At 53.9% G+C, this 27,626-nt stretch overlaps 1 protein-coding gene across 2 annotated transcripts in view; it reads right to left on the bottom strand.

Annotated features, from left to right (window-relative positions):
- Window positions 1-3,520: 3,520 nt before the first annotated feature.
- The window catches only part of ADCY5 (adenylate cyclase 5), a 151,832-nt gene continuing 127,726 nt past the window's right edge, over window positions 3,521-27,626 (bottom strand). The window contains exons 13-22 of one of the 2 annotated variants that reach the window (XR_003518200.2): window positions 21,382-21,498; window positions 20,813-20,977; window positions 17,567-17,742; window positions 15,558-15,587; window positions 14,077-14,209; window positions 9,968-10,231; window positions 8,778-8,982; window positions 7,733-7,857; window positions 5,500-5,927; window positions 3,521-4,132 (exon numbers count right to left, since the gene is read on the bottom strand). Coding sequence is in view for 1 of the 2 variants with exons in the window: in XM_027585035.2 (XP_027440836.1) it covers window positions 5,799-5,927; window positions 7,733-7,857; window positions 8,778-8,982; window positions 9,968-10,231; window positions 14,077-14,209; window positions 15,558-15,587; window positions 17,567-17,742; window positions 20,813-20,977; window positions 21,382-21,498 (1,344 nt within the window). In the remaining variant the exon portion in view is untranslated. Of the gene's footprint in view, window positions 4,133-5,121; window positions 5,928-7,732; window positions 7,858-8,777; window positions 8,983-9,967; window positions 10,232-14,076; window positions 14,210-15,557; window positions 15,588-17,566; window positions 17,743-20,812; window positions 20,978-21,381; window positions 21,499-27,626 lie in introns of those variants that run through there. The other variant, XM_027585035.2, reaches the window with a different exon arrangement.

The following is a 27,626-nucleotide window of genomic DNA, read 5'->3' as shown; positions in this document are numbered from 1 at the left end:
AGGGCCTTCATGAGTGTGCACGTGTGTGTGGTCTCGTGGTCTCTGCTCTCATGGGAAGCAGAGGGTGGCAGAATGAAGCCAGCAGCCTCCAACCTGCGATACAGAAATAACATACTGCTGGGGATGTAAAGCTCAAGGCACTCTTAAAAAGTGCAAATGCAACATGGCTTTTAAAAGATTAGTCTGATGCAAAATGCAGCCCTCCAAAAAAAAAAAAAAAATCCCACATGAGCCAGGAAGTGCCACTCTAGCTAACTGACAAAGTCAAAGCACAGAAGCAAATTTTGCAAAATTGGAAAATAGAGATGCTGACAAACCAGAGATTCCAGGCAGGTCTAAATTAGAAATTGGCTGAGAGGGAGAAAAAAGTGATGAGGCTCCTCATGGACTCCAGTGAAAACTCTCTAATTCACAGGCCTAATAGAGCAGCAGTAGGAAAGGGGCCTTGAGGATGAAGATGCATTTGGCAAGTGAGGGGGTGGCTCCGTGGCATTCACTAGAAACAGACGGGTGGGTGAGGTGTAGGGCTGGCCAGCCAGTGGGGACAGGGTGCCTACTTTACCCTCAGCCCTAGACAGTGCTCTTCCTTCTACTGTCTTTCCCCTGCATCCCACCTTCCGGCCCTTCTGCTGGGCCTGTGAACCGAGGCTGAGCACCTGGCCCTCGGCACTGCATGGCCCGGGGCCCGTGGTGGGAAAGGCCGCTGGCCGCTACTGCTGGCACGCTGCCCGGAGGGGGCCTGAGCGAAGGCTTGGCCGCTTTGGCTTACAGGTGACCTTCCCGCAGATCCCCCTGGTGTGATGCTTATCTCGTTTGTCTGCCTTCAGCTTTAAAATCTTAAAATCCTATTTTGATTGTTTTATGTTTGTGCCATACTTGTGGTCTGGCACTTGAAGATTGGACAGGGTCCCACAAATATTTAGAAGCCAAGAATGCCAGAGAAGAAAGGAGCCTTGGAGGTCAGCCATCCCAGTGGCTGGACTTGGCTTTGTTCTTGTGTCTGTCCTGAGAAGCAGTGCCCCTGCCGGTGGGAAGGAAAGAGACGCAAGAAGTGGACAGCAAATACCGTATTTTACATTCCAAGACGGGGGGCGGCGGGGGGGAGCCCCACCAGAGGGCTTTTTTGAAAATCTGAAAGGCTAAGAAAAGCTATAGTAGTATAGTAAGTGGACCTCAGTTCATCTGTTGTCAACCTTGAGAAGTGGCAGGCCCTCTGTCCCTGCAGGGTCATCAGTGCCCCGCCAGGTAGGCACAATGGACAGAAGTGCTTATGAGCTAGAGCCATAGCTTTTGTCCTGGAGGATCAGAGCAGCCTAGGAGATGCGCCGGTCCTTTCTCCCACTGCCTCCTGGGCCTGGGGGCAAGCACAAGTGAGAACATGTATGGGAAAGCTCTTTATACACTGGATGAAGTTTGTCCAAAGGCAGGGTGTGGGGGCATGGTGTTCTCTGCTCTGTTGTGCCCTCCCCTGACCCCATCCTCACAGACAACACCAGCCCTTCCAACTCTCCTGCTGACCCCTGTGCTAAGTGGTACCTTGCCACGGCCAGCACGGCCCAGACTTAACAGCCCCTTCCTTCAGGAAACAATCTGTACAACATTTGTTGTCTTCATTGAGGAATTGTTTTGATTTCGACAAATTCAAAAGCTGTGGGTTTTCCACAGTGTGAGTCCCTGCCACTGCCTCCTCTTGTTCAGGTGGTGGCGAGGATCTGCTCAGCACCTTACTTCTGAGCATTGTACATCCCAGCGCCCAAGAATGCTTTCCTGCCCCACAATGATACAGGCTCAGCATCTTTTCCAAGCTCTAGAGGTTCACTTTCTGCTAATTAGCAACTCGTGGTGAGGTTGCAACATTACGGAAAATAATTTTTATCATGTAAAAACCACAGCTCTGGGCATCATCTGACTATATGCCACTCAGGTGATACTTGCTTTTGGAAAAGTTCCGTAAATGTATTTTTGAAAGTCTTAAAGTAACACGACTACCTGGTGAATATGTAGCTTCAGCTTCCTCAGTGCACCAGGCTTCACCGTGCCTTCCCACAATGTTGCTAACCCCTCTCTACAATCAAATCATCACCATGCTGGCTGAAGTCCGGTCTTTGCTGTCAGTGGATGTTAAAGCGCTGTCCGGAACGCACTACATGTATCAATGGTGTCTTTGCTAGTAAGTTTTGCTAATTAACATCCCAGGTATGGATATGCTTTTGCAAAAAAGTATAAATCTCTAAGGAAGAAACAGATGTGTTCTCTGGAATGAGCTCAATGGAGATGGGAAGGGGACGGGCTCATGGAAGTTCTGAGTTGCATTCCTTGGCTGCCCTGGTGTGCACTGGGGTATGTGCACGCGGTTTCCCGGTCCTGCCTGAGGCTTGCCCCCCACTCATCACAGCAGGGTGGGGATTCTTCAGGAGCTGACATGCTAACTTAGTCTAATCAGCCCCTAAAGGTTGGCCTTTTCATTTGGTTTCCTTTTCTAATTGACATACCCTAGCCTGAAAAGTTCTGAGAGTCAAACATGAGCTCTGTACAATTGCATCCTACACCATGGACAGTGGAATCCTCACTAATGCTGTCCCAATTCCTTGGAGCAGGGGGCCTGCCCATGAGCAGGACTGCCATGTCTGTGCCCCCATGTGGCCATTGTTGCAATGAACCCAGTGAAGTCTTTTTCACTGGCTCCTTCATTTTCACTTCACCAAGCCCCTGGTCTTATTTCCTGAACCCAAATAGAACCCTGCATTTGATGGGTGTGGCAGGCAGGCACTGCTTTTCTACCACCTTTCCTCGAGTGAGGTAAGAGTCGTCCTGGGGCACGGAGGACGACTCATGAAGTTACCTGCATGAGCTTAGCAGACAGGCCTGCTTTGAATCTCATCTCTTAATTACCAGTTGTGTGAGTTTAGGCAAATAATTCAGTCTGTGTGTTCATCAGTGACATGTGGCCAGGAAGAACAAATGAGATAAAGTTTGTATGGTGCTTATCCCGGTGTCTGACACACACACAGTGTCCAGTAAGTGGTAGCCATGGTTAGTAGCTATCCAGGTCAAATCAGTGTGCCTCCAGCCAGCATCTCTCCTCCTCTCCCTGCTACTTGGGTCCCTTCCGGGATCTGTGTCCTTGTATTTTCAACTTTCTTTCCCCCCTTAGCATAGAAACAGGGTTGGCTCACCTGTTTTACAACATCCTCTCCTCAACCCTGGATCTTTTCTGGTACCATCCTTGATCCCTTGTCCCCTTTCACTCCTGGTGTCTCTCCTGCACCCTGGTACCTGCTCCTCAGTCCAGGGAACTACCTCTTGCCAAGAACACGAACGTTCTCTCACCTGATTGCCACAATGACCGCGGTCCTTAGCCAACATTCTCTCCGTGGCAGTGTACCGTTCCCCACCCAGAGTAGGTCTCTGCCCTCTGGGGCTCCCTCCCCAGCGCCCCACCAAGGGCCGAGTGCACCATTCTTTGGACTGGAACCAGACCCATGGCCCAAGCCGCAAATCAGACCAGGACACATTACCAGTGAAAGTGTTTAATAGTTAAATTATTTAAATAGACTTTTTAAATTTCCATGGGAAATCATAATTGTATCTGTTTTTGCAAGAGCAGGAATAAAAAGAGTGCACACCCTTGGAGGGAATGAAGAGCTAGCACTGCACGGTGTCACCAGTCACTGCTGGGATAGGAGGGGTGGGCCCCCAAGAAGCCGAGGAGACCGTAACCAACGGGGGGACCACCGGAGGAACTCAGCACACACGTTACTCGGGCTGGAAGCAAAATTAACACCTGGCACCACTGGCGGGCACTATGGAGGGGCAGGGGACTTGAGAACACCACCATGGAGAAAGCCAGCCCGCCCAACAGGTGCAAAGGTGGGGGGGGGGCGATGCAGAACTCAAAGGTTGGAGCAGCAAAAGCGTGGACAAACCTGGGCTGGCAGTTTTAGGTCTGTAAGCTTTGCTTCTCAGAGCGGTGTTCAGGCTGGAGTGAGAGATGGTGTGTGGAACAGGGAGGCCGGCGCTAGGGTGCAGTGAGAGGCGGTGCAGGTGGGCATCAAAGTAACATTCTGCAGCTGGTATATAGCTGCCGCCCCACCTCCTTCAAGTTCGTGTTGGAGGTGAGAAGAATTCTGCCCTGAGAAGCAACAGAAAGATCTGGGCACAGAACCCAAGGATTCTGTCTGAATATATCTCTATGATAATCATTTTTCACTTACATGCCCATTTCCATTTTATACCCTTGTAGGGTATAAGGAGTAATTTTTCCTATATATTTACTGCCCCCTCCACCCCCCAAAAAAAACAAAAACCAGACGAAACAAAATTTCTGCTAGCTTTGTCCTCTGGACGTTGAAGCTGGGCTCTCCACTTTTCTCTGTCTGGTCTGCAGATGGAGAGCAAAGCCACCACCCTCCCTGAACCTGAGGGCTGCACTGTTACCCCCAAGTCTGAAGGCCTTATCTCTGGGAGAGCCACCTGCACAGTAGCCAACTGAGCAAGGCAGGCAGGTAAGGCTTCCTACCACCCCCACGCCAGCTGAGCGCCTGTGGCCGTCCCTGAGCTCTCAGAGCTGCGTCTCTGCAGGTAGCAAATGGCTGACATCTCAGGGAACAGAAGAGGGGACAGTGGTTTGCCGCACGTTGGGGCTGTTTCCCTTGGTTCCAGCGGGGCCTGAGATGGGAAAACAGCTTTTTGTTTTATCCACTTGCATTTAACTTAAGGGAAGTGATGTGTTAGATGGGGTAATGTATGCGTGCATCTTCCCACTTAATCTGAATGTAGGGCACCCCAAAAGGACACATGCTGCCTGCTCTGGCTGGGCCTGGGAAAACCCCAAACTGCCTCGTCTGCAGTGAGGGCACCAGGCACCCCGTATGTGGCCAGTCCCACAGCCGAAGCACACACACACACCAGTACACACACTGACATACGTACAGTACAAATGCTGTGCACAGCTGTTTTCTAATATAATTTACAAAATATAGAATTTGGTATATTTGTTAGATCTCCGAGGATTTCAACAATAAAAAATACAAAAAAGACATGTTGGGATCCCCGCCCTCCCACCCCAGTGGCATCTTCGTTTGCTTGTGGGTCTCTCATACGCATACAACTAGCGTAGTCTAAAGGGCACAAAAAGTTGTTTTATTTAATAAATATTCTTTTTCTCAGAACCACCCCTCCTTGCCTCGAGTCCTCTCGCCTCCCCTTGGCAATTTGCTCTGTTCCCCTCGAAGAGGTGTGGGGGGAGGACTGTGGAGAAGGCCGAAGTCCATCCACAGCCCGCACTCTTGCCAGAAAGCCCCTCCGTGGGGCAGGGCTGTGGCCTCTGTCGGCAGTTGAAAGGCTCACACAGGAAAGCAGACCCCGGGGCCCCTAGGTTCCCGGCGGCCAGAGTCACGCCGCCAACCCCCCCCCCCCCAGGCTGAGGCCTCCCCCTCAGCCCTGTCGTCACACGCCGGCCTGCCCCGCACCGTAAGAGCGCCGGCAGCCCCTTTCCACCTGTGCAGCAGCAGCGCCCGTTAGAAAACTCGAGATTCAGATCACGCCTAGTGGAGTCTTCTACGGAGGAAACATCTTTGGTCAGCTTGGTGCTCGCAGGACGCTGGCACCCCGGGGCCTGGGACGGAGGCGGCTGCCTGCCCACAAAGGCAGAAGCTGCTTCTGGAGTCAAAGTGGAAAATCTCACTGGTGCAGCCATGTGGGCTAGAGCGCAGGCTTCCACCTGCCCACCGGCACCCAAAGAAGCCATTTCCATTTCTCTGGAGGCCAGGCTGCCTGGCATCACCAGGTGGCAGCTGCTAACTGAGCGGGGGCCCCCCGTTGAGGAAGTAGGTCATCATCTCGCCTTTGCCCTTGACCTTGACCACACCCCTGCACTCCAGCTGGTATGTGTTGGCAGCCAGCACCTGGTACATGTCCGTGGTGACCTGAGGAGGCAGTGGAGGAGAGAGGATAGGCCACAGTTAAGCTAAGCTGTGAGCCCGTTGACTGGTGGCCCTGCCTGACTGTCCCCACCACAGGGGGTGGGCAGCACCTCCCAGCCAGGGGCTCCCAGGGACTGACAGCTGCTCGTACTGCCTATTGGAAACCAGAAGAATGGCAGCACCTACTCCGTGCCAGGCAGTGTGGCCTGCAACTCACCTGTGCTATTTCCGCTGCTCAAAGTGTGGCCCCTGGTCCCTGAACTGCCTGTCCCTGTCCACACTGAGAAGTACAGAAGCTGGGCGGAGGTGCTTGGGCGCATCCACAGCAATCTGACCCTGCCGCCATGGAGACCGAGCACGCGACCAGTGTGCTCACTCAGGTCTCACTCCACAGCAGGTAGGTTGAAAGCCACTGCTTACCTCACTCAATCTATGAGGAAAGCGCTTTTATCTCAGGCTCAGACAATCTAAGTCCCTTCCCTGAGGTTACATCGCTAACAAATGGCAGAGCCTGGACTCGGGTCTGCATCCGACTGCCCATGTGCTTTAGCTTTTGAACAGAGAGGGGACCTCACCCGTGGCTCCAGTCATCACTGCACTCTTGCCAGGCAGAGGAGAAAGCAGGCTGACCAGAGCAGCAATACAAGCGCGTGTCTCGCGAGGTGACCCAACAGCTATCCGAGCACACCCCACAACATCCCTGCTGAGGATCCTGGCCCCGCCTGGCTGTCAGGCTGGGAATCTCTGGCTGGGCTGCTGGAAGGTGACCCTGCTGTGTGATCATGGGAACACCCTATGCGAAGGTGAGGTGCCAGGCCACTGTGTGGTTGCACAGGGTCCTTCACTTGTCTGTGGGTGGGGTCAGAAGCTCTGCACACACATGCCTCTCTCCCCAGCTCCCATCTTGTTGTCCCTTCTCCTCTTGGCACAGGGATCGAGGTGAGAGAAAGCCATTTGGTCAGTTCCCTCCGACAGCATTTGCATGCCAGCCAGGGCCGGCTGATCTGGCCAGGGCTGTGCTTTGGGCTGACCCTTTGTTCAGAGGTCCCACAGGAGAGAGAGAGAATTTAAGGGACATTTAAGCAGTGTCAGTGCGAGCAGAGGGCCATAAAGAGAGCACAGTTCAAACTTGGGAAAATGGAGGCCAGGAAAACGAAGTGACCTGCCCACAGCCTCATGGGGCACTGGGGGGTGGAGGGTACAGGAAGAGAGCCCCGTCCAGGGCCTTGCCATTGTCAGACTGGAGCAGAGGAAATCGAGGAAGGCCTGAGAAAAAGCAGCTGAAGAGAGGCAGGCCTGGGCATCACAAGAGCCAGCTTGCAAAGGATCGAGAGGAGCCAAAGTCTCTGGGTCTCTGGCCAGCCCCCTTGGCTGCTGGGGGCACCATCCCAGGGGGATGAGGGGCCTTGCCTGGTTCTCCTAAACCAGGCTGCGAGTGCTGGGGGCCCCATTCGGCAAGACCTTGCTCCCGGCAGCCATCTTTGTGTCCCCTTGTATGTGTGGGTTGTGGCATGAGCACTCCTGGCTTAGCATCAGCAGTGGCTCCCGCCTAGACCTCCGCCCCCGGCCATTCCTTCTGTGGCCAGTAGAGGGCTTGGCACAGGAGTGAAGATCTGTCCAAGGTCCTGAGGGCTTGAAACACAATTGTGTTTTCCGAGCTCCCAAGACGTAGCCCCAACCACCTTCAAATTTGGCCGCAGAAATTCTGGCTGGGAACTGTGGGCGGCCTGCACCCAAGCTCATGCAGCATCAGACAGAGCCCCCCTCCCCATGTGGGTGAGGTGGGCGGTGGATGCTCTGGCACTCACCTGGATGCGGTCAGGCACACCGGTGCTATCCATGCGGCTGGCCACGTTCACCGTATTGCCCCAGATGTCGTACTGAGGCTTGCGAGCCCCGATCACCCCGGCCACCACGGGGCCGATGTTGAGCCCTGCAGGGGACAGACCGTCAGCACGTTCCTCAGGGCTCAGACCAGCGCTCACCCTCTCATTCCTCCCTGACACTCAAGGTCCTCTGGGCCTGAGGCCACACTTAGCCCTGCGGCTCCCACTCGGCTGCTGCCATCAAATGCCTGCTAACCCAGACCACAGAAGTCCGTTCACACAGCACTGCTCCTGTGTACTTGAGTCAGTGGGCAGCTCCCGCAGTCCATCACCAAGACCGCCCTCTTCAAGTGTCCAGTGACCTGCGGCATCATCCGGTTGCCCTTCCTTAACCACCCCTCTCAGTGGCGTTTTTCACTGTCAGTTCAGACTTTCTTCCTTCTACCTCCTCTGTTTCTATGAGGGGCACCGCCATTCTTCTTAGAACCTAGCTCCTAACCCACAGTCTCCCCTCTGTCCAAGTGCTCCTCCCCCTGGGTGTCTGAGCTAGTGCAGGGATGTCGCCATGACCCAGCCCCAGGAAGCAAGGCTGCTGCCCTGCACGCAGCCTCCCTGTCTCACTCCTGGCACATCTGCTCTAGTCTCTCCACCGTCCCAGTCTTACCCCACCAACCCCGATCACCCTGCCACTCCGCTTTCACTGTGCTGCTTCCCCTCCACGCCAGGCCAGAGCCTTCCCCAACACACCTGGCTCAGCTGACATCATCTAGACATTCTCTGCCATGTCCCCAAGCCCCCGGGCGCTCCCTCTTGGCACAGAAATGGTCTCTCTCACAGGGGGCTGCATGAAGCCTTGCTGTTGTGTGCGACATAGGACCACACACATGGCAGAATCTCCCAAATAGCAGTGTCATCTGTTCCTAAGACACTGCCCTCCATAGCCCTCCTCTTCGGTCCCGCCAAGCCACATGGAGCTTTTCACCCCACCTGCTATTCCCAGGCCCGAATGGTCGGAAGCCAAGCTCACCGATCTTCATCTGGAAGTTGTTGAAGGAGTGTTCATTGATGTACTTCATTTGATCCATGAGCTTCATGGCAAAGTCGGCCAGGGCTTTGATGTGGGTCTTGCCCACCTTGTCGTACGTGGAATCATTGAGGCCTGAGGCGGCCATGTAGGTGCTGCCAATGGTCTTGATCTTTTCCAGCTGCCTGAACCGATCCTCGCTGATGATCTGGATGGAAGGAGGCCAAACCTGGGTCTCCACCAAGGTTGGGGCACTGAGGTCTACAGGGAAGGGCAGCAGCATGGCCCCCCATGTGCCCCCCTCCTCCATTCACACAGGGGGCCCATCTGCACACCAACTCGGTGCAAGACTGACAGAGCAGGCCTCCTCCAGTACTCACCCACGTGTGGTGGCCGGGTGCTACCCTCCGCCCTGCACCCAGAGCCCCGGGCCGGCTCTCTAGTCACTTCAGAGCCTCTTGCCCCCAACAGGGGCTGGTGGCCATCTCCCCGCTTCTCTGGCTCACATCCCCATCCCTCCCAGGGACCCCCTTCTTCTGTCTCCAGGCCCTGCCAGCCAGAAGCCTGCCCAGACCCATTTCAGCCAACTTCAGTTACCCCCTGCCCCAGGAGCCTCATGGGCCGCTTCCAGCACAGCCCCAGCCCAGCTCCGTCATCCTTCACCCCAGGCCCTCCATTCCTACTGGGGTTGACCCCCTCACATTCCTCACTCGGTGAGCTCCCAGGGTCGGAATGCCCTACTGGGCCCAGTGTACCCAGTGCCTGGCACACACTGGGGACTTGGCGAGGGTGCATGTTTGTGTTTCTGCCCCTGCTGTTCAGGGCTTTGCATCTTTGTCCTTCCTTCTCCCTTAGCCTGGGAGTCCCTCCTTCCCTGGACTCTCACAAAAGCTGGGCCCCAGCCTGGGGCCTGCCCAGCCTCAGGTGGCACGAGAGGAGCGGTGGCGAATAGGGAGGATCGGCGAGACGGCCGTGCAGGGTCTCAAGGGGGCAGCCAGGGCGCAGAGACTTGCGATCCCAGTGGCCTGGGCACACGCCCACTCTGCGACCTACTGCCCGTGAGCTAAGCCCCGTCTGTGTGCCTGTCTCCTCCTCTGTAACAGGCTAGGGGAGGAAATGCAGGCACGGGGCCTGCCCTCAGGTGCCCTGGTGTCCCTCCTGCTCCAGGGGCCCAAGCTCCCCACTGGCCGCACCTCGTCAAAGTCGGCGATGATCTCGTTGAGCAGCCGCAGGCACTCGACGCCCTCGTTGTTGGCTTCCAGCTCCACGTAGAACTCGGAGAAGTTGGCGATGGAGGCAAACATGACGGCCACGCACTCACACGACTGGTAGTAGAGCTCGTCGTTGCGTCGCTCGCGGGCCAGGAAGTGGGCGGCCACGTCCTTGGGCAGGATGTTGTGCAGCAGCCGCCTGTTGTAGGCCTGCAGCTCCTCCATCTCCTCCTTCTCCTCCGTGGCCTAGGACGCGGCACCCGGTCAGCAGGAGGGGCATGAGCCCGACGCCGCCACGGGGCCGGCTTTCTGCCCCCTGCCCCCGCGCCGTCCCCACCTGCAGCTCTCCGCAGGGAGCGGCTAGCGCTCCGACCATGAGAAAAGGGAGAGACGGGTACGCCTCCACCTCTGCCCTCCCTGCCCCTCAGAACGTGATGCACCGGAGGGCGCGGGCCCCGAAGGAGGGAGCCCCCGACTGGAAACCTCCTGGAGGACAGGCTGAAAGCATCCTGTCTGCCCAAAGCTAGACCGAGGCATGGAGTTACAGGGATGGTCCAAAACCACACCCACCCCCCCACCAGTGGCCCTCCAGCTACCAAGCGCTCCTCAACTGTCCATTTTCCTCTTCGCATCAGGAAATGCAGTTTGATAAGATGACTTTAACAGACTGACCCCACGGGAAGACGTCTTAAAGCCCTGTCCGCTCTCCCCGGTTCCAGCACAGCCCCATCCCAGCTCCAACATCCTTCACCCCAGGCCCTACATTCCCACTGGGGTGTGGGAATGTAGCCAAAACTGGCTTCTGGATTGGTTTAGGGGTGGGGCAATGGATTATCACTCACCCATCCCAAAGCCAGGAGGTGCGGATGCCCCAAAGTGCTCCCTGGGGCGGGATAGGGACACCACCAGTGACTTTGGTTCTCCCCCAGTTTGGGTCCTGGGTTTGGGAAATTGAGGTCTGTGGTCACTCACGAGGGACAGTGCAGAGCCCTCAAATCAAGAGGCCAACAGTGGCCCACAGGCTGAAACGCAGAGATAGTCATGCACCAAGGTGTGCAAGGAGCCATGTGACACAGGAGGGACAGAGTGCAGTCTGCGGGCTTCCTCCCCCTCGACGGCAAACAAAATGGCCCCTTTAACGGGGAGTGACCACGTTGGTAAAACAGGCAGGTAAAGGATCATTAGCAGGGCCATTGAAAAGATCCAGCCAGCCTGCTTGGGCCTTCTCTAACTAAATGCGGGGGTCTTTCTATTTGGCTGTACCAGGGATCTCTGCGAGGGCCAGGACTACATCCCTGGCTCTCCCAGCAGGCGGTGGCTGCTCGTGGGGAAACTGCTGGCACACCCAGCTAAGGCCGCAGGACCCGGGTCCAGCAAGGACCCCAAGGCTCAGAGGCCTGGCCTAGCCTTGCACCTGAAGTGAGAGGACCCACAGCCCATCACGCCTAGAGCAACTGGAAACATGGCCTTGAGAATGGGGTTCATGCCTAAGGAAGTTCCTGGATGCCAGGTGGGCCCAGCGGGCACATGCTACCTTCCGGCCCCTGTGAGGTGAGACCCTCCTAAACAGGGCCACCTGCTTCTAGCTCTGAAACAGGTGCCAGAGTCGACAGGCTGGAGCGGGAATCTCTGTGCTTCTGGAGGAGCCCCAGCTGGTACGTCTGCCCCTGCAAGTGTACGGGCCACGTACAGTCCTACTGCCCGCTGAGACCCCGTGCCTGGCCACCCAGGAGCACTGCGGGGCTCCTTTGATCAGCCCAGCAGGGTGGCAGAAACCTAACACATGCCCTCCCCTAGCGCATCTGCCCAGTGGCAGGCAGGTGGTGGTGAAGGCTGGGGTTGGGACGCTGGGAGCATGGCGACCGCTGGGAACACAGGCCAAGTCCTGCCCAGGAGCTCCTGCCACATCGGGACAACTCTGCCCTGAGACATGATGTTGGGCAGCTCCCAACACAGCCAGCTGCTTCTAGGACTGGGCTCTGGCCAAGCAGGAAGACTCAGGGGCCACAGCCCCCGTGCTGAGCCCAATAAGGTCAGTGCTGTGGGAGAGGGACGGGAGTGGGCTCTCCCAAGAACTGAGACCCAGGGGTTTGGCCAGGAGCAGACTTGATGCCTCATGCAGATGCTTCAGGGACGCTAAGGACCTCAGGCTTCCCCACCTCCCTGTCAAGCACCACACCCACCCACCAGGACCAAAGATCCAACAGCAAAACTGGCTTCTGGGTTAGTCTAAGGGTGGGGTAACGGATTGTCACTCACCCATCCCAAGAGCCTGTGTTCAAGTTTTTGCTTATTGGTATGTTGTCCTCCCCCCCTCCCAAAAGTCCTGGAGGAGGACAGGAGATGGAGATGTGTAAGCATCCTGAGTCTGTTGCAGGGGTTCAGTGGAGAGAGGCCAACACACCTGGTAGGTAGACATGCTCACCGCCCCACCCCCCCCACATCTGTGCACAGGCCTTCTTAATCGTTTTCAAAGTGGGAGAGGAGCTGCTGTTGCCTGGGCACTGGGGTGGGGTTGTGAGGAAGCCTCAGGCTGCTCGGCTCAGCCCTGGCAGAGAGCTTCACTTTGACCCTAGGCACCCAGGAGCTAGACAAAGACGGGCGGGGGTGACAGGGCAGGAGGTCACAGGCAGGCTGAGTGGCAGGCTCACCCTTCCCTTGCTTCCACCCCTTTGTAGAGGTCTCTGCAACACAGCTGACTTGCACAACAGCAACAGTCTAGGGGGCAGGGGACCTCCTCGGGGCTCATGTGGGAGGTGGGGTGTGTGTGTGCAGAGAAGTGGAGGGACATCAGCCCTCGGTCCCACGGAGCCTGGTCAGCCCCTAGGAGAGAGCTGGAACCTCCAGGGAGCTTCCAGCCTCAGAGGAGAGGGGTGTGAGAGAGCCAAGAGAAGGCAGGGAGGCAGCAATCTGATCCAAGAAGGTAGAACCTCACACTGGATATCCCCCAGGTCCCTCCCAAGCCCAGGGCTGACCAGGGGCCTTCCACATGCAAAACAGGTTCCCTCCAACCTCAGGGCATCTGCTCAGTGGGGACCTCAGTCAACCTCATGCAAGATACCCAGCAGCAGGGGCAACTGGATGCCCCCATCTTTAACAAAAACTCAGGACCTCCTGCCCCAGCCTGAAGACTTGAGTCTCAGCATTAGCAAGAAGCTGAGGATGGAGGAGGCCTAAGTGAGTCGCGGGTGAGCTGGAGAACGGGTCTGGGGATGGAGGCCAGGCCAGGCCAGGCAGAGGCTGGGCTGGAATAACCGGTCTGAGGCTGCCCACAGGGAAGACGGCTTTCTCACCATGAGTGCCCTTGGGTGCCCTCTCCAGAGCTTCTGAGGCCATCTAGCAGGTAACAAGGAGCAACTCGGTCTCCTGCTAGCACCTGGAGCATTATCTTGCATGTGGCCCAGGGGTATCCCCTCCCCCAGGTGGACACTATTGGGGCACAGGGCACAAAGCTTGGAGGGTGGAGTGCGGGGCTCCTAGCACCCCACTGCCTCTGCCCCTGCATGGGCCACCTCTCCCCAGGGCTGGGGCACAGCCACCTGCTTAGGCTTCCTGTCGATGGGTCTTTGATGCCCCTTCCGTCCATTCTCCCCTGGAAGAGCCTTCAAGCCACTTCTGGTCACATCAAGCCCTGCTCAGCAGCCTGGTGGGCCAGCTCCCACACTGCGGCCTCCATGACACGGTGCCTGCGCTCCCCATACTCCTTACCTCCTGCCACTCTTTCCTCCCCACCCTCCTGACTCCTTGCTGCCCACGCCACAACCGGAGCTGGCCATGCCTAGCCCCCATCCCTGCCTCTGGACGCACACAGTAATGCCTGGTCGGTATTTGGGACCCACCAAAGTCCCAGCACTGTCAATGGTGGGTTTGTTTGGAATTCTGGAATCTGCTCTGGGATTCTGTGTCTGGGCTCCCGAAAGCAGGGAGCAGACCTGCTGGGATGTGGGGCACTGGTTAGTTGGGCTGAGGCCTGAGCAGGAAACCCCATCAGTGCAGAACTAAGGCCCTGTCAGCCCAGGTGACGAACTTGTTCACTCACAAGATGCTGTGAGGTCTGGATGCCTCCCCACCCCAGCCCCAAGGCCACCCACCTGCAGTTTCCAGAGGAAGTCCAAGCGGGCGGTGGACTCCACCTGCTGGGCATGCAGGTATAGGGCCAGCACAAAGACGGAGATGATGATGGGCGTCACCACCTTCAGTGCCACCTTGGTCGCATGCTCAGGGCTGCGGGGGGAGGGAGATGCCTTGGCACTTCGTGGCAGGCTCTGAGGCCCCCTCAGGCCTTTTGCCTCCTTCTGCTACTCCCCCTTCTCTTCACCCTCCTGCTCAAGTTTTGCCTGAGGTACGGCCTCCTCCAGGAAGCCTCCTTGGTTGGCAGCCCCATCGCAGCCCCTGCTCCCCAGCAGCTCAGCAGTCATGGCTCCTCTCCTGATGCCCCTCTCTTCCCCATCACTGGGAAACTTGTCTCTGGTCACATCAGAGGATCAATGAGGCGCTTGTAAAAGGCAGCATGTACATCCCAGGTCTCTCCCAGTGGACAAGACAGGGGCCGTAGGCACAGTAACAAGGGAGTCAGGCAGGCCATACTGACCGGCTCTGGGCTTAAGTCTCTTAACCTCTCTGAACCTCAGTTTCCTAATCTGTAAAATGGGATAACGACACCCACATTTTAAGAATTAAAGATACTGTATACAAAATTCCTTGTATAGCATCTGACAAACAGTAGGACCTCCAAAACTGGTAGCTAGTAATGGCTAATTACATTCCTAATAACATTATTAATAAATACTCTTAATAAAAGCAGCTATCCTGGGGCGCCTGGGTGGCTCAGTCGGTTAAACGGCTGACTCTTGATTTCGGCTCAGGTCACGATCTCAGGGTCGTGCGATCGAGCCCCACGTCAGGCTCCGGGCTGGGTGTGGCATCTGCTTCAGACTCTCTCCCCCCCTCTCCCTCTGTCCCTCCCCTCCCACATGCACACATGTGCGCATGCTGTCTCAAAAAAAAAAAAAAAAAAAAACCCACACAAAACCAAGCAGCTATCCCAAACCCTGCTCCCTGTCCCAGCAAAGAGCCCAAACTGTGAACTCTGCAGACTCCCTGCCCAGCAGCAGCCCAGTGCAGGGCTTACGCTACAAACCCCACAGGCCTTGCCTTGGCTCCTTTCTTCCGCAGCGGGGGCAGGGGGGGTGAGGTCACCAGTTCCCGTTCTCTTGTGCCTGGGATCTCACACATGCCCCTGGGGAAGAGCTTGAGGCCACATGTTTTAGATAAGGCCTGTGGAATGGCCTGCGGGTCCTGATGACCCAGCTACCGAGCCTGTAGGTCATCTTGGGGTGGTGGGAATCATACAAGAAAAGGGCATCTACCCAGTGAGGACCCCTTGGTACCCAGTGAGGAAAGGGCTTCCTGGCCCCCTCCAGCCTCCTCCTTCACTGCCCACCTTGCCGCCAAGGCCCCCTCCCCGCCAGGCACCACCGCTTTCTCTGCTGGGCCCGGGGCGGCTGGCCTCTCGCTGCGCCATGCCAAGGGCAGGGAGGGGCTGTATCGAACTTAGAGAGTATCCACTCACCACTGGGAGGTCCCGTTGTTGTTGAAGTCTCTGTGAACAGGAAGTGGGGAGGGCTGTTTGGGGCTGCTCTTCTGCAAGGGCAGTCTCCATGCCCGCTGCACTCCCCTACCCTGCTCTGCCCCCCCTCACACTGCCGTGCCCCCCACTCCTAGCCCTGCCACCCCACGCCCACTACTAGCACCCCGCTACTGTTGCTTCTTCATCCCCCACCCCCAGCACCCCTCGGGCTCCAAGGATATTTTCAGGATGGGAGGCTTGCAGAAAGCCCAGCCCCAACTGGCGTCTGGTCACCATGACCACAAATCACCAGCCCTTACCTGGGACCCTGGGGGCCCCCAGCACATCCACCTGGGCAGAAGCCAGCCCACCTCCCACCCCAGCCCTTTGCTGCATCCAGAGGAGGAGAAACACTACACCTGTGCTGTCCGGTGTGGTTGCCACAGCCACGTGGGGCTCCTGAGCCTTCACATGTGGCTAGTGCAAGTTAAAATGTCCCGGAAGTGTAAGATAGATAGTAGGTTTTGAAGAATTAGTGTGGGGGAAAAATGTAATATGTTTCATTAATAATTTTATATTGACTACATAGTAAAATGATATTTTGAATATATTGGTTAAGTACAAAGATTAAAATTGCATGTTTTGCCTTTTTAATACAGCTACTAGAAAATTTTAAATGACATACGTGGCTTGCATTATTTCTCTACTGGACAGTGCTGCCCTAGGGCCAAGCCAGGGTCTCCCAAATCAGTAATGACCTCCGTTCTCTACTGCGGCTCCGGCGGGAGGAGAGGAGACGCTGGGGGTCGGGGAAGGGGCACGTAAGGAAGAGGAGGCAAAGCTCCCCGCTCCTGCCCTGATGGCGGAGTAGAAAGGCCCGGGACTCCTCGCTCTCCTGGTCCTCACAGGACTGCGGGCTGCGCCCCTCCTGGTGCTGCCGGCCGTCCCGGCTGGCTGCCCACAGCACCACGCAGCCGCCGGGAAGGCCAGCCTTGAATCGCAGATCCTTCATTACCCCTTCCTTTGCTCAGGTAACACTCTCTTCACCAGAAGGTGACATTTCTGACACCGGAGTTATGGCCTGTTTTATCCATGACTGTTCTGCCACTGGCTCAGTGCCTAGAACATGGGAGGCCCTCAATAAATATCTTTGGATGAATGGATAGAAGGATGAATGGATCCCTTCCCATAACTTGGAGAAAATACAGTTTGCTGCATTTTCTCAGGGGACACAGACCTGTCACAGTTTTTGCACTTCCTGGTGTGTGTGTGTGTGTGTGTGTGTGTGTGTGTGTGTGTGTGTGTGTGTGTAGTGGGGTGATGGGAAGAGAAGGGTACTGACATCAGGCACTTTATGAACATTTTACTACTATGGATATTATTCCCATTTTACTGGGAGCTAGACAGCTTGGGGTACAACTCCCAAGCCTGCTACCTAGATGTGGGACCTAATGGCTCACCATCATAACCAGGAGCCTTTGAGCAGTGCACAAACTACCCAACCATCCGTGGCAGCCCTGCCTACTTCGCTGGGTTGCTATGAGGATGAAAAGGGATAATGTATGTCCCAGTGCCTAGCTCGAGGAAGGACACAGAGCTCAAGAAGAACAAAGGCTGTTTTTCTGCTTCCACAGACCTTGCTATTCAGCTCTGTTGAATCTTGACCCCTCTCTGGGCCTGAGGTGCCACAGGCAGATGGAGTTAAGTGAAAACAGCTCATCAGAGGCTGCCCTGAACAAATGCGGAACAATTCACTGAGGCCCGAGGGCAGGACTGAATAGCAAACTGGAAGCAGGATAGCAGGACCTAGTCACCCCGAGGCCACCCCCCCCCATACTGGGGGAGGGAGAGAGGGAAACAAGACACTGTGGTGCTTTACCCAGGCGGCCAGCTGGGGAGCAACAGGACACTCTCCTCGCAAGCCCCCTGCGGCCCAGGCTCCCAGCCACCCACTCTTCCGGCCTCTCCGCAATGCCCCAGACCCAGTGGGGGATGGGGGCGGTGCCACCTACATGGCGTTGGCAGTGACCAGCAGGTCAGCATTGTCAAAGAGCGTGACACGGGGCACCTCGACGATGAGCACATATGTGAGCTCAATGGCCAGCATGAGCACCAGCTTCCCAATGCAGCTGATCTGCAGGAACACGGAGCAGGCCAGCAGGCTGAGCAGCACGCTGTAGGTGAAGTACTGTGGAGAGAGGTTGGCGAGCCTCAGCGGCCCGGCCCCACCGTCCCCCGGCCCACCCTCCAGCATCCCCCCAAGTCGGAGCTGGCCGCAGGCAAACCCCGCTCTGCCAGTGTTTCTGCTGAGGCAAACTTGAGAGGGAAAGTGAAGGGCCCCAGTAGGAACCAGGAGATGGGGCTCCAGGCTGTCTGGCCGGTGTTGGCAGTACAGCCCCATGGTTAGAGCAGGGCTCCAGGCTCGGGCAGACCTGAGTTTCACCCCTGATTTACTATGGACTGGTTGTGGGACTTGGGCCATTTATTCAACCCTTCAAAGCCCCAGTTTCCCCATCTGCAAAAGCTCCTATGTCATGGGCTCAGGGCTACAGTTCCATGACATGAAAGTACCTGGTGGCTTGGGCCTGGTGCCCTCAGGAACTGTGGGGAGCCCAGGCGCCCCAGCCCCGGGTCTGCTACTTTAAATCCAAAGTTCTGAAAACCGAAGTGTTTCATGACTGATAGGGCGGCAACACCTGAGCTGACCTTATTTGGTGGCAAAAACCGCCCCAACTGTATGCTGCTAATTAGCATCTTTATCCTGCTTCTTGTGACTCTGCATACATTTTGCTGCAGAAATATCACTGTATGTTATGATCAGGTGCTGCCCAAACTACACTGGGGGTGTGAAACACCCTTTTAAACTCTGAGAAATTCCAAAATTCAAAATACATTTGACCTGGAAGCCTTCAGACAAGGGACTGTGGCCCTATATGATTTAGTTTAGGAAGTCCCTTCTGGTCTCCGAGGCTCAGTTTCTTTCTCAGACAACAGGGGAGCTGAACCAGAGATCTCAGAGGCTCCTTTCTGCTGCCATCCCCTGATGCTAATCCTAGACATGTATCATTATTTTGTTTTTATTTTTTTAAAAGATTGTATTTATTTATTTGAGAGCGAGCGAGAGAGAGCATGAGTGGGGGAGACAGGCAGATGGAGAGGGAGAGGAAGACTCTCTGCTGAGAAGGGAGCCCGATGCGGGCCTCAATCCCAGGACCCTGGGATCATGACCTGAGCCAAAGGCAGACGCTTAACCGACGGAGCCACCCAGCTGTCCCTTGTTCTTTCTTTTACAAGACCAGTGCTCTAACCCCTGAGCTATGGAGCCAACCACTGTTCTTTCTTTTAAATTTAGCATCATTTCTTCTGAGTCAAGCATTGGGCCTCACTACTGGCTTCCTCTGCCATGGGCTGGAGGCCAAATGGCAGTGGAGGATGATTCCAGGTTGAACCTTTTGCCTCCCCAGGCCCCAACCCTTTGCCATCCAGAGAGGGGCTGCGGAGGGCCCCTGGTGACTGGAAACGGGAGGGACAAGCCTCAAGCCACTTACCTGGAACACGGGCAGAGGAAGGAGCAGGGAGGGCCCACCCAGATAATCCAGCCCCAAGGATCATAATCCTGTCCTTGAGAGAGGGGCAGGGCGCCCCCAGGGCCAGCCTGGATTCCCATTCAGATGCCGAGCCAGACAACCAGGAGGTCGAGGCTTAAAGCAGGGGTCCCCGAAGGGCCTCGGGGTCTGTGAGGGGTTGCTGAATCAGAACACCTGTGGGGTAGGGGGAGCCCAAGAGCTCTGTAGTCAGCAAGGCCTGGCATCAGTGCGAGTGAAACTGGTAGGACTGGTGAGGGCTGGAGGCAGGGACCAGCCATCTCCCACAAATGAGGAGCTAGAAAAACCTGCCGCCACCCCCACCCCCCACTCTCTTCCCCCATTCCTCAGCTTCTTCCATGAAGCAACCACCAAGGGGCAAGCACAAGATCAAACACAGCTTCTGCTTTTCAGCAGACAGCCCTCAAGCCACGGCTCCTGTGGGCTCAGGCAGCTGCGTGAGGGAACAGAAGCAGGAGTCGGGCCTTGGCGGCCTGGGGAGCAGGGCCGCAGGGGAGGAGGGGCAGGGCTTGGCCTGGGCCCAGGGGCGGGCGGGGGTGGGGGAAAGCACCTGACCAGGTGAACGTTGGCGAAGTCCTGCCCCCCGCTGAGTTCCCCTTGCCCCATCTGTACAGGGGAGAGGGATCAGGCTCCTTCCCAGGGGTGGGGAAGGGAGGCCAGCACCATGACAGCCCAGGGGGCCCTCACTGCAGTTCTGGACCTTTCTGTGAATCATGGGCCCTTTCGGAATTGGGTGAAAGCTTGGACCTTCCTCAGAAAAGGGTAACAACTCACAGGTTGTGTGTGGGCCCTGCAGGCAGCTGGGGTGTGGGAGATCGCCCCGTGCATGGAGTAGATGCCCCGGACTGGCCCGGCTGCTCACTCAAAAGCTGCTCCCCAAGAAAAAGGTGAATGAAGCACCTCGCATACCATAGGCGCTTAATGCATGCTGCTCTCTAAGGATTCTCGGCACTGGTTCTTAAACCCAGTAACCTAGGGGTAGATTTCCTTCGGGGGGGGCGATGAAAATGTTCTAATTAGATGATGCTGCTGATGGCGGCACACATCTGTGAATACACTAAAAACTACAGAATTGTACACTTTGAATGGGTGACCTTGATGGCAGAAAGGGTTCCTTTCTTCCCTCCCTGCTCTCTGGCCCACAGCAGAGGAGCTCAGGCCGTTTCTCCTGAGGCAGGCCTGCTGCCAAAGCTGAGGGTCCAGGAACAGCTCTGCCCTCAGGCTGAGATGAAGCATTCTACAGCCAGATGACCTGGGTGAAAGTTCTGGCTCTATCCCTTACTAGCTGTGTGACTCTGGGCAAGTTACTTACCGTCTCTGTGACTCAGGGTCACCCGTATAAAAAAGATATTCATTGTGTCTGTGTCATGGGGTTGCTATGAGGACTGAATGAGGGAAGCCGTGTCAAGTCCTCAACACAGTGCCTGGCACACTATATAAATGACAGCCCTGCTGTTGTACTGTTCTACGAGAAGGCCGGCCTCGTTCCCTGGTGTCCAACACATGGGGTGAGAGACGGGAAAGGAGGTCTCTGGGACGGCTGGGAGCTTGAGAGCCCCTGACCCCCTCAGAGCAGCCGAAGGCAGAGGGGGAGTGCAGTGGGAGGGTGTCTGTTTGCGCCCGGAACCCCCCTGCCCCTCCCCCTGCCAGCACCTCAGGGAAGTTGCAGTTGGGCCACGGACTGCTGCAGAAGCCCCGCTCATCCCCCAGGCTGTAGTTGGCAGCTGACTCCACCACGTGGCACGCGTTGACCTGGCCGGTGCTGATGTTGTGCTCATCTGCCAGGCAGCCGAACAGGTCCTTGGAGTTACACATGAACTGGGGGCAGGGGAGGGCAGGGTCAGCCGCCGGGGCCAGGCCAGGGCAGCCCATCTCCGCAGGGCAGTGGGTGCTCGTCCCCCCCACCCCCCGACCCCGGGCTAGGATGCCCCCAGCCACAGAGCGGGGACAGGAGAGGAGCCTGGCGGAGGCTGAGGAGCTGTTGAGGTCCACCCAGCTGCCTCAGGGCAGGGGTGGGGGGTGGGGGGTGAGGCTCGCAAACTTCCCTTGGGGACTTCTTGGAGTCTGAGTCTGTAGCCTTGAGAGCAGAGAACTAAAAGTCTGTGTGAGAGGCTTTAGAAATCAAATCTGATTCCAGAGACCTGAGGTGAAGCCCTAATAAGAAATCCTGGGGAGGGAGAACTCCAGAGTCTGGGAAGGTTCTGGGAGGTGGAGCCACCTACCATGTTGACGAAAGCCGACAGGAACACTAGGGTGATGGTGAACACTCCGACCAGAGTGCTATTCATCTTGGACCGCACAATCTTCCTGGAGAGGGTCTGCAGGGGGGCTGGGAAGAGCTGCCCCGAGGGATGGGGGGTGGGGGGGGGAGAGAGAGAGAGAGAACGGAATTCAGTGGGGGCTCTGCAAGCTGCCATAGGGGAGCTGGTTGAACCCGCCCCCCCCTTGCCTCTGGCCAGCTCACCCCAGGGGCCTCCCTGAACACCCTCCCAGGGTGCAAGACTCCAGGCTCACACCATGTACCCCTGCCTCCAGCAACAACAGCACAGAATCCACAGCAGGCCCATCTACCTGGGGAGCTTACAGGTGAGAGAGGCATGATGGAAGGAAAGAGCCTCTCTTAACCCCAACGGAGTGGAGAAAAACACATGAATCTGACGTGTGAGTGCTGAGCTGGTCAGGATTACAACGGGGGCGGGCAGGAGATGGCAGGTGGGGAAGCCTAATGGAGGGGCCCAGAACTTTCCCAGGAGGGTCAGAAGGCTTCTTGGCAGTAGGGAGCCGTGGGTCTGAGGTTTCGGAGGAGACCTGAGGTCTGGAGGGAGGGGACAGGCTTGTGAGAAAGGGCAGAGTAGCGTGTGAGCAGGAGGTGGGGCCCTGGACAAGTGAGTTCAGTGAACCTGTATTACAGGACTCTCACTGATCTCCTGTTTCCTCACCTACCCCTTCCAGCATTTCCTTCCACTAGACAAACTACACCTCCACTCAAAGACCCACTGCAGTTCTGGCAATTAAATGACCCGCTCCACCTTATCTGACATGGTTGGCTTTGTCCACCATGCCCTCCTCATCTCCAAAGCAGCCTAGATTTAAAAAGATGTTGGCAGACACAGAGAAACAAAGGGGTGGACTTGGGCTTCCCCTGCCCCCCCCCCAACCTCGATGCCTCCCGGTGAGGCTGGTCTGCTGCACAAATGCCAGGTGTCCTACGGAAACCCAGAGGGCAGAGGAGGGTGGTGGAAAAAGCACTGGACCGGGAGCCTGGAAAGTTCTAGACATGGCTTTTCCTGTGTGGCCCTCAGCAAGTCACATCCCTTCTCTGAAGGCTCCCCATCTGTAGGACTGTCGGGGCCCTGAGCACCTGTGCACATTCCGGCTGCGTACACCAGACTACAAGGCTTAGCCCTCCTCTGATAGTGACAGGATGGTCACACACACAATAAACAGGCAAAAGGACACCACGTGATCCCTAGGTGCCTGCTCGTTCCCATTGTGCGCTATAGTGTTTCCTGCTGGCACATATGGGGACCTGGTCTCCTGTTCCCCAGCTGTGATCCCCATTCACTATATGCAAAGCATCCACGTGGGCCCATCACATCTGCCCCGCAGGGCTTTGGGAAGCCGACACTTAATACGCTGATGTACCTGCTGCTTGCTGTGCTAAGAGTCATAGCATCCTTTGTCTCTCACCCAGGAGTCTCATGTCTCCTGCCAGCATCCATGACATAGTAAGGCTCACTTACTAGCTTGCAAGTAGGGTGAAACCAAATCTCAGACCCTTCACTGTTCTTGCCATCAAGTAAGTGCCCTGCTCACCCCTTGGTGTTGGGCTTTGAGCTGGGTGGGCATGCTGGGAAGCGGTATATCTTTTCTACCCAAATCCCCTTCCAGCCTTCCAAAAAGGCCACCCCCTATTCAGCAGAGGGAAAGAGAGGACCACACGGAAGGACACACCGCAGCAGTGGCAGAGGCCTGCCAACCTCACGCTATATGCGGGCCAGTGAAGACCTTGGACTCCAGCAGGGGCGCCCCCCAACCTGTGTTCATGTATCATCAAGTCTGTGGCATTATTCTGAATAAAACACTTCCTTTTGGAGTAAGAAAGAAGACACTCAGATTAAACCCACTTATATGTTAGAAGGAGAGCTATGTGTGATTTGGAGAGCATAAGCTTTAATGAAAACCCTGCTTAATAGACACAGAGACTAGGATATTCTACTCAATTGAACAGAGTGAATCCAGAAATAATCCCTTACATTTCTGATCAATTGATTTTGACAAGGTTGCCGAGATAATTCAATGCGCAAAGACGTTGCTGAGGCACCTGGATATCCACATGCAAAAGAATGAGGTTGGGCCCCTACTTCATGTCATATACAAAAATTAACTTGAAATGGATCAGAGACATAAATGTAAGAGCTAAAACTACAAAACTTGCAGAAGAAAATATGCAAGCCAATCTTTGTGACTTTGGGTTGAGCAATGGTTTCTTAGAACACCAAAAGCACGGGCAAAAAAAAAAAAAAGGTTTAAAAAAAGATTAGTTGGATGTCATCAAAATTTTAAAAATTTTGTGCTTCAAATACCACCACTAAGAAAGTAAAAAAAAAGGTGAGGATATAGAAAAGTTGGAACCTGTATGCATTGCTGGTGGGCACAAAAAATGATGCAGCCGATGTGGAAAATAGTATGGAGGCTCCTTGAAAAAATTAAAAGCAGAATTACCATATAATCCAGCAATTCCACTTCTGAATATACACCCAAAGAACAGAAAGCAGAGGCTTGTACACCTATTTGCAGACTCATATTCATAGCAGTATTATTCACAAGGGCCAAAAGGTAGAAGACCCAAGTGTCCATCTATGGATGAATGGATAAACAAAATGGGGAATATACATCCAATGGAGTATTATTCTGCCTCAAAGAATGCAATGCTGACACCTGCTACAATATGGATAACACCTTGAAGACAGTATGCTGAGTGAAAGAAGACAGTCACAAAAGGATAAGTACTCTAGGATTCCACTTTAAAAAAAAAAAAAGATTTGTTTATTTATTTGAGAGAGAGACATTGAGCGGAAGGGGGAGAGGGAGAGAATCTCAAGCAGACTCCGCACTGAGCACAGAGCCCAATGCGGGGCTGGATCCCTCGACCTTACGACCTGAGCTGAAACCAAGAGTCGGACACGTAACCGACTGTGCCACGCAGGCGCTCCAATATAGGATTCCACTTTTATGAGATACCTAGATCAGTCAAATTCAAAGAGACAGAAAGTGGAATGGTGGTTTCCAGGGGTGAAGGCAGAATGGGAAATTACTGTTTAATGGGTCTAAAGTTTCAGTTTGGGAAGATGAAGGTCTGGAGCTGGATGATGGTGACCTTTGCACAACAATGTGAATGCATTTCATGCCACTGAACGGCACACTTAAAAAAGGCTACAATGGAAAATTCTGTATTACGTACATTTAAAAAGGAAAATGAAACCCAGAGAATGGGAGAAAATTGTTGCAAACTATATATCTAATAAGGGTCTTATAACCAGAATATAGTAGTCTCCTTTTATCTGTCTTATTCTAAGACCCCCCCACTGGATGCCTAAAATTGCAGATTGTCCTATACTTTCTCCTATACGTACACACTTATGATAAAGTTTAATTTATAAATTCGGTACAGTAAGAGATTAATAACAATAACTAATAATAAAATAGGGCAATTATAACAATATAGTGTAATAGAAGTTATATGAATGTGGTCTCTCTCTCTCTTTCTCTCTCAAAATAACTTACAAGATCCACCCTTCTGCTGGTGATGTGAGATAAAGTGCCCTCATGATGGGATGTAGTGAGGGGAATGACATCAGCACTGGGACGTAGCGTTAGGCTCCTACTGACCTCCTGACAATACGTCAGAAGGAGGGTTATCTGCTTCCAGACCGCAGCTGACCACAGGAACTAAAACCACAGAAAGTGAAACCACAGATAAGGTTTACCATATACAAATAGCTCTTACAGCTCGACAAGAAGACAAATAACCCAATTTAAAAATGGGACAATGATTTGAATAGGGATTTCTCCAAAGAATCTATATAAATGGCCAATAAGCACACGAAAGGGTGTTTGGCATTAGTCGGCAGGGAAATGCAATTCAAAAACATGAGATACCCCTTCACACTCCCTAGGATGGCTATAATCAAAAGTCAGATAATAACAAGGGTTGGTGAGGATGTAGAGAAATCAGAACCCTCTTACATTGCTGGTGGGAATGCAAAATAGTGCAGCTGCTCTGGAAAACAGGTTGGTGGTTCCTCAAAATGATAAACACAGTTACCAGATGACCCAACAACTATACTCCTAGGTGGTTACCCAAGAATACTGAAAACCTAAGTGCACATAAAAGCTTGTATACAAAAGTTCATAGCAGTACTATTCATAATAGCCTGAGACTGGAAACTACTCCAGTGTCCATCAACTGATAAATGAATAAACAAAGTGGGTTATATCCACACAATGGAACATCATTTGGCCATAAAATGGAATGAGATGTTGTCACATGGTACAACATGGCTGAACCCTGAAAGTACTATGCTAAGTGAAAGAAAACAATCTCAAAAGGCCACATATTGTATGATTTCAGGCAAATTCATATAGAAAGCGGAGTTTGAGGCTGCCAGGAGCTGTGGGGAGCAGGGAAGAAATAGTGACGGCTAAGAGGTCTGGGGTTCCTTTTCAGGGTGAGGACAGTGTGCTGGAATTGGTGCTAATAGTTGCATAACTGCGTGAATCTACTAAAACTCTTAAAACTTCATCCACATTACAACTTCATCCACATTTATAAAGGTGAATCTTCTCTATGTGAATTGTATCTTAATAAAGCACTTACTAGAAAACCTTGCTCAAGCTCTTACTAGCTGTGGGACCCTGGGGAAGCTATCAAGGGCTCTGAGCGCAGTTTTCTTCTCCATACCTGGGGGATATCTCTCTCCCAAGGTGGCTATGAAGATTCAAAGAAATGATGCATTTTAAAGTGCTTTATAAGCTGTGAAATTCAACAGAAAATTTAGTTAATATTTGCAATTTTTTAAAGAGCTCTGTTGCCAATAGGAATGAAAGTCCTTGTTTCCTATTAAAGGAATTTTTCTGTTTCACAGCTGGGGAAAGTGTTCTGGCACTAGCCTGAGGAGCTTGCTCTGAAAAGGTATGACAGATGGTTCCTAATTTGTGTCTGCCTGAAGTTTTGCCATTCCATCCTACCCGCTTAACCCATGTTACTTAAATCGTTTCAGTTCTGATCATGCTATCCATCAGTTGAAGGGTTTCTTTTATCATTTTGCACACACCAGTAAAATTCGGGCAAAGGTGATTAGTAGATGCTAAAGGAAGGTGGCTGGGGGACAGGCTATGCGCACCGGCTTCCTGGTGATGGTGGGACCTGGGGCTTCACAGGGGCCACCTAGAGGTCAGGAGAAGAACTGCAGGCTATTTTTTAAATTCAATCCAGACTGTAGTTCTAAAGAATGATTGACTTGCGGGGCAGGGGGGGAGGGAGGGGTGAGGGTATATATATAAAATTTTAATTAATTTATTTTTATTAGTTTCAGAGATAGAATTTAGTGATTCATCAGTTGCATATAACATCTGGTGTCATTCCATCAAGTGCCCTCCTTAATGCCCATCACCCAATTATCCCTTACCCCCAAACCCCTCCCCTCCAGCAACCCTGTTTGTTTCCTAGAGTTCAGCGTCTCTTATGGTTTGCCTCCCTCCCAATTTTCATCTTATTTTATTTTTCCTTCTCTTCCCTTATGTTCATCTCTTTTGTTTCTTAAATGAGTAAAATCATATGGTATTTGTCTTTCTCTATTTCACTTAGCATTATACCCTCTAGTTTCACCTATGTCATTGCAAATGGCAAGATTTCATTCTTTTTGATGGCTGAGTAATATTCCATTGTGTATATGTACCACATTTTCTTTATCCATTCATTAGTCGATGGACATCTGGGCTCTTTCCTCAGTTGGCCTATTGTGGACATTGCTGCGATAAATATTGGGGTGCATGTGCCCCTTAGGATCACTACATTTGTATCCTTTGGATAAATACCTAGCAGTGCAATTGCTGGGCCATAGGTTAGCTCTATTTTCAAATTAATGCATTGGCTTGCTACAAGCCGATTTCTCTTGTCACCCTGTTTTTTTATTTATTTTTAAAGATTTTATTTATTTATTTGTCAGAGAGAGAGAGAGAGTGAACACAAGCAGGGAGAATAGGAGGCAGAGGGAGAAGCAGGCTCCCTGCTGAGCAAGGAGCCCAATGCGGGGCTTGATCCCAAGACCCTGGTACCATGACCTGAGCCGAAGGCAGATGCTTAACCGACTGAGCCAGCCAGGCGTCCCTTTTGTCACCCTTTAAAAAGACCTGCTCTTGACTTTAAAACCTCAGGCAGGAACCCAAGAGTTGCTGTTTTGAA

Source organism: Zalophus californianus, chromosome 1 (assembly GCF_009762305.2).
Source record: "Zalophus californianus isolate mZalCal1 chromosome 1, mZalCal1.pri.v2, whole genome shotgun sequence".
NCBI classification, from domain to species: Eukaryota; Metazoa; Chordata; class Mammalia; order Carnivora; family Otariidae; genus Zalophus; species Zalophus californianus.
Note: the sequence above shows the minus strand (reverse complement) of the source record. Positions and strands in the feature narration are given on the sequence as shown.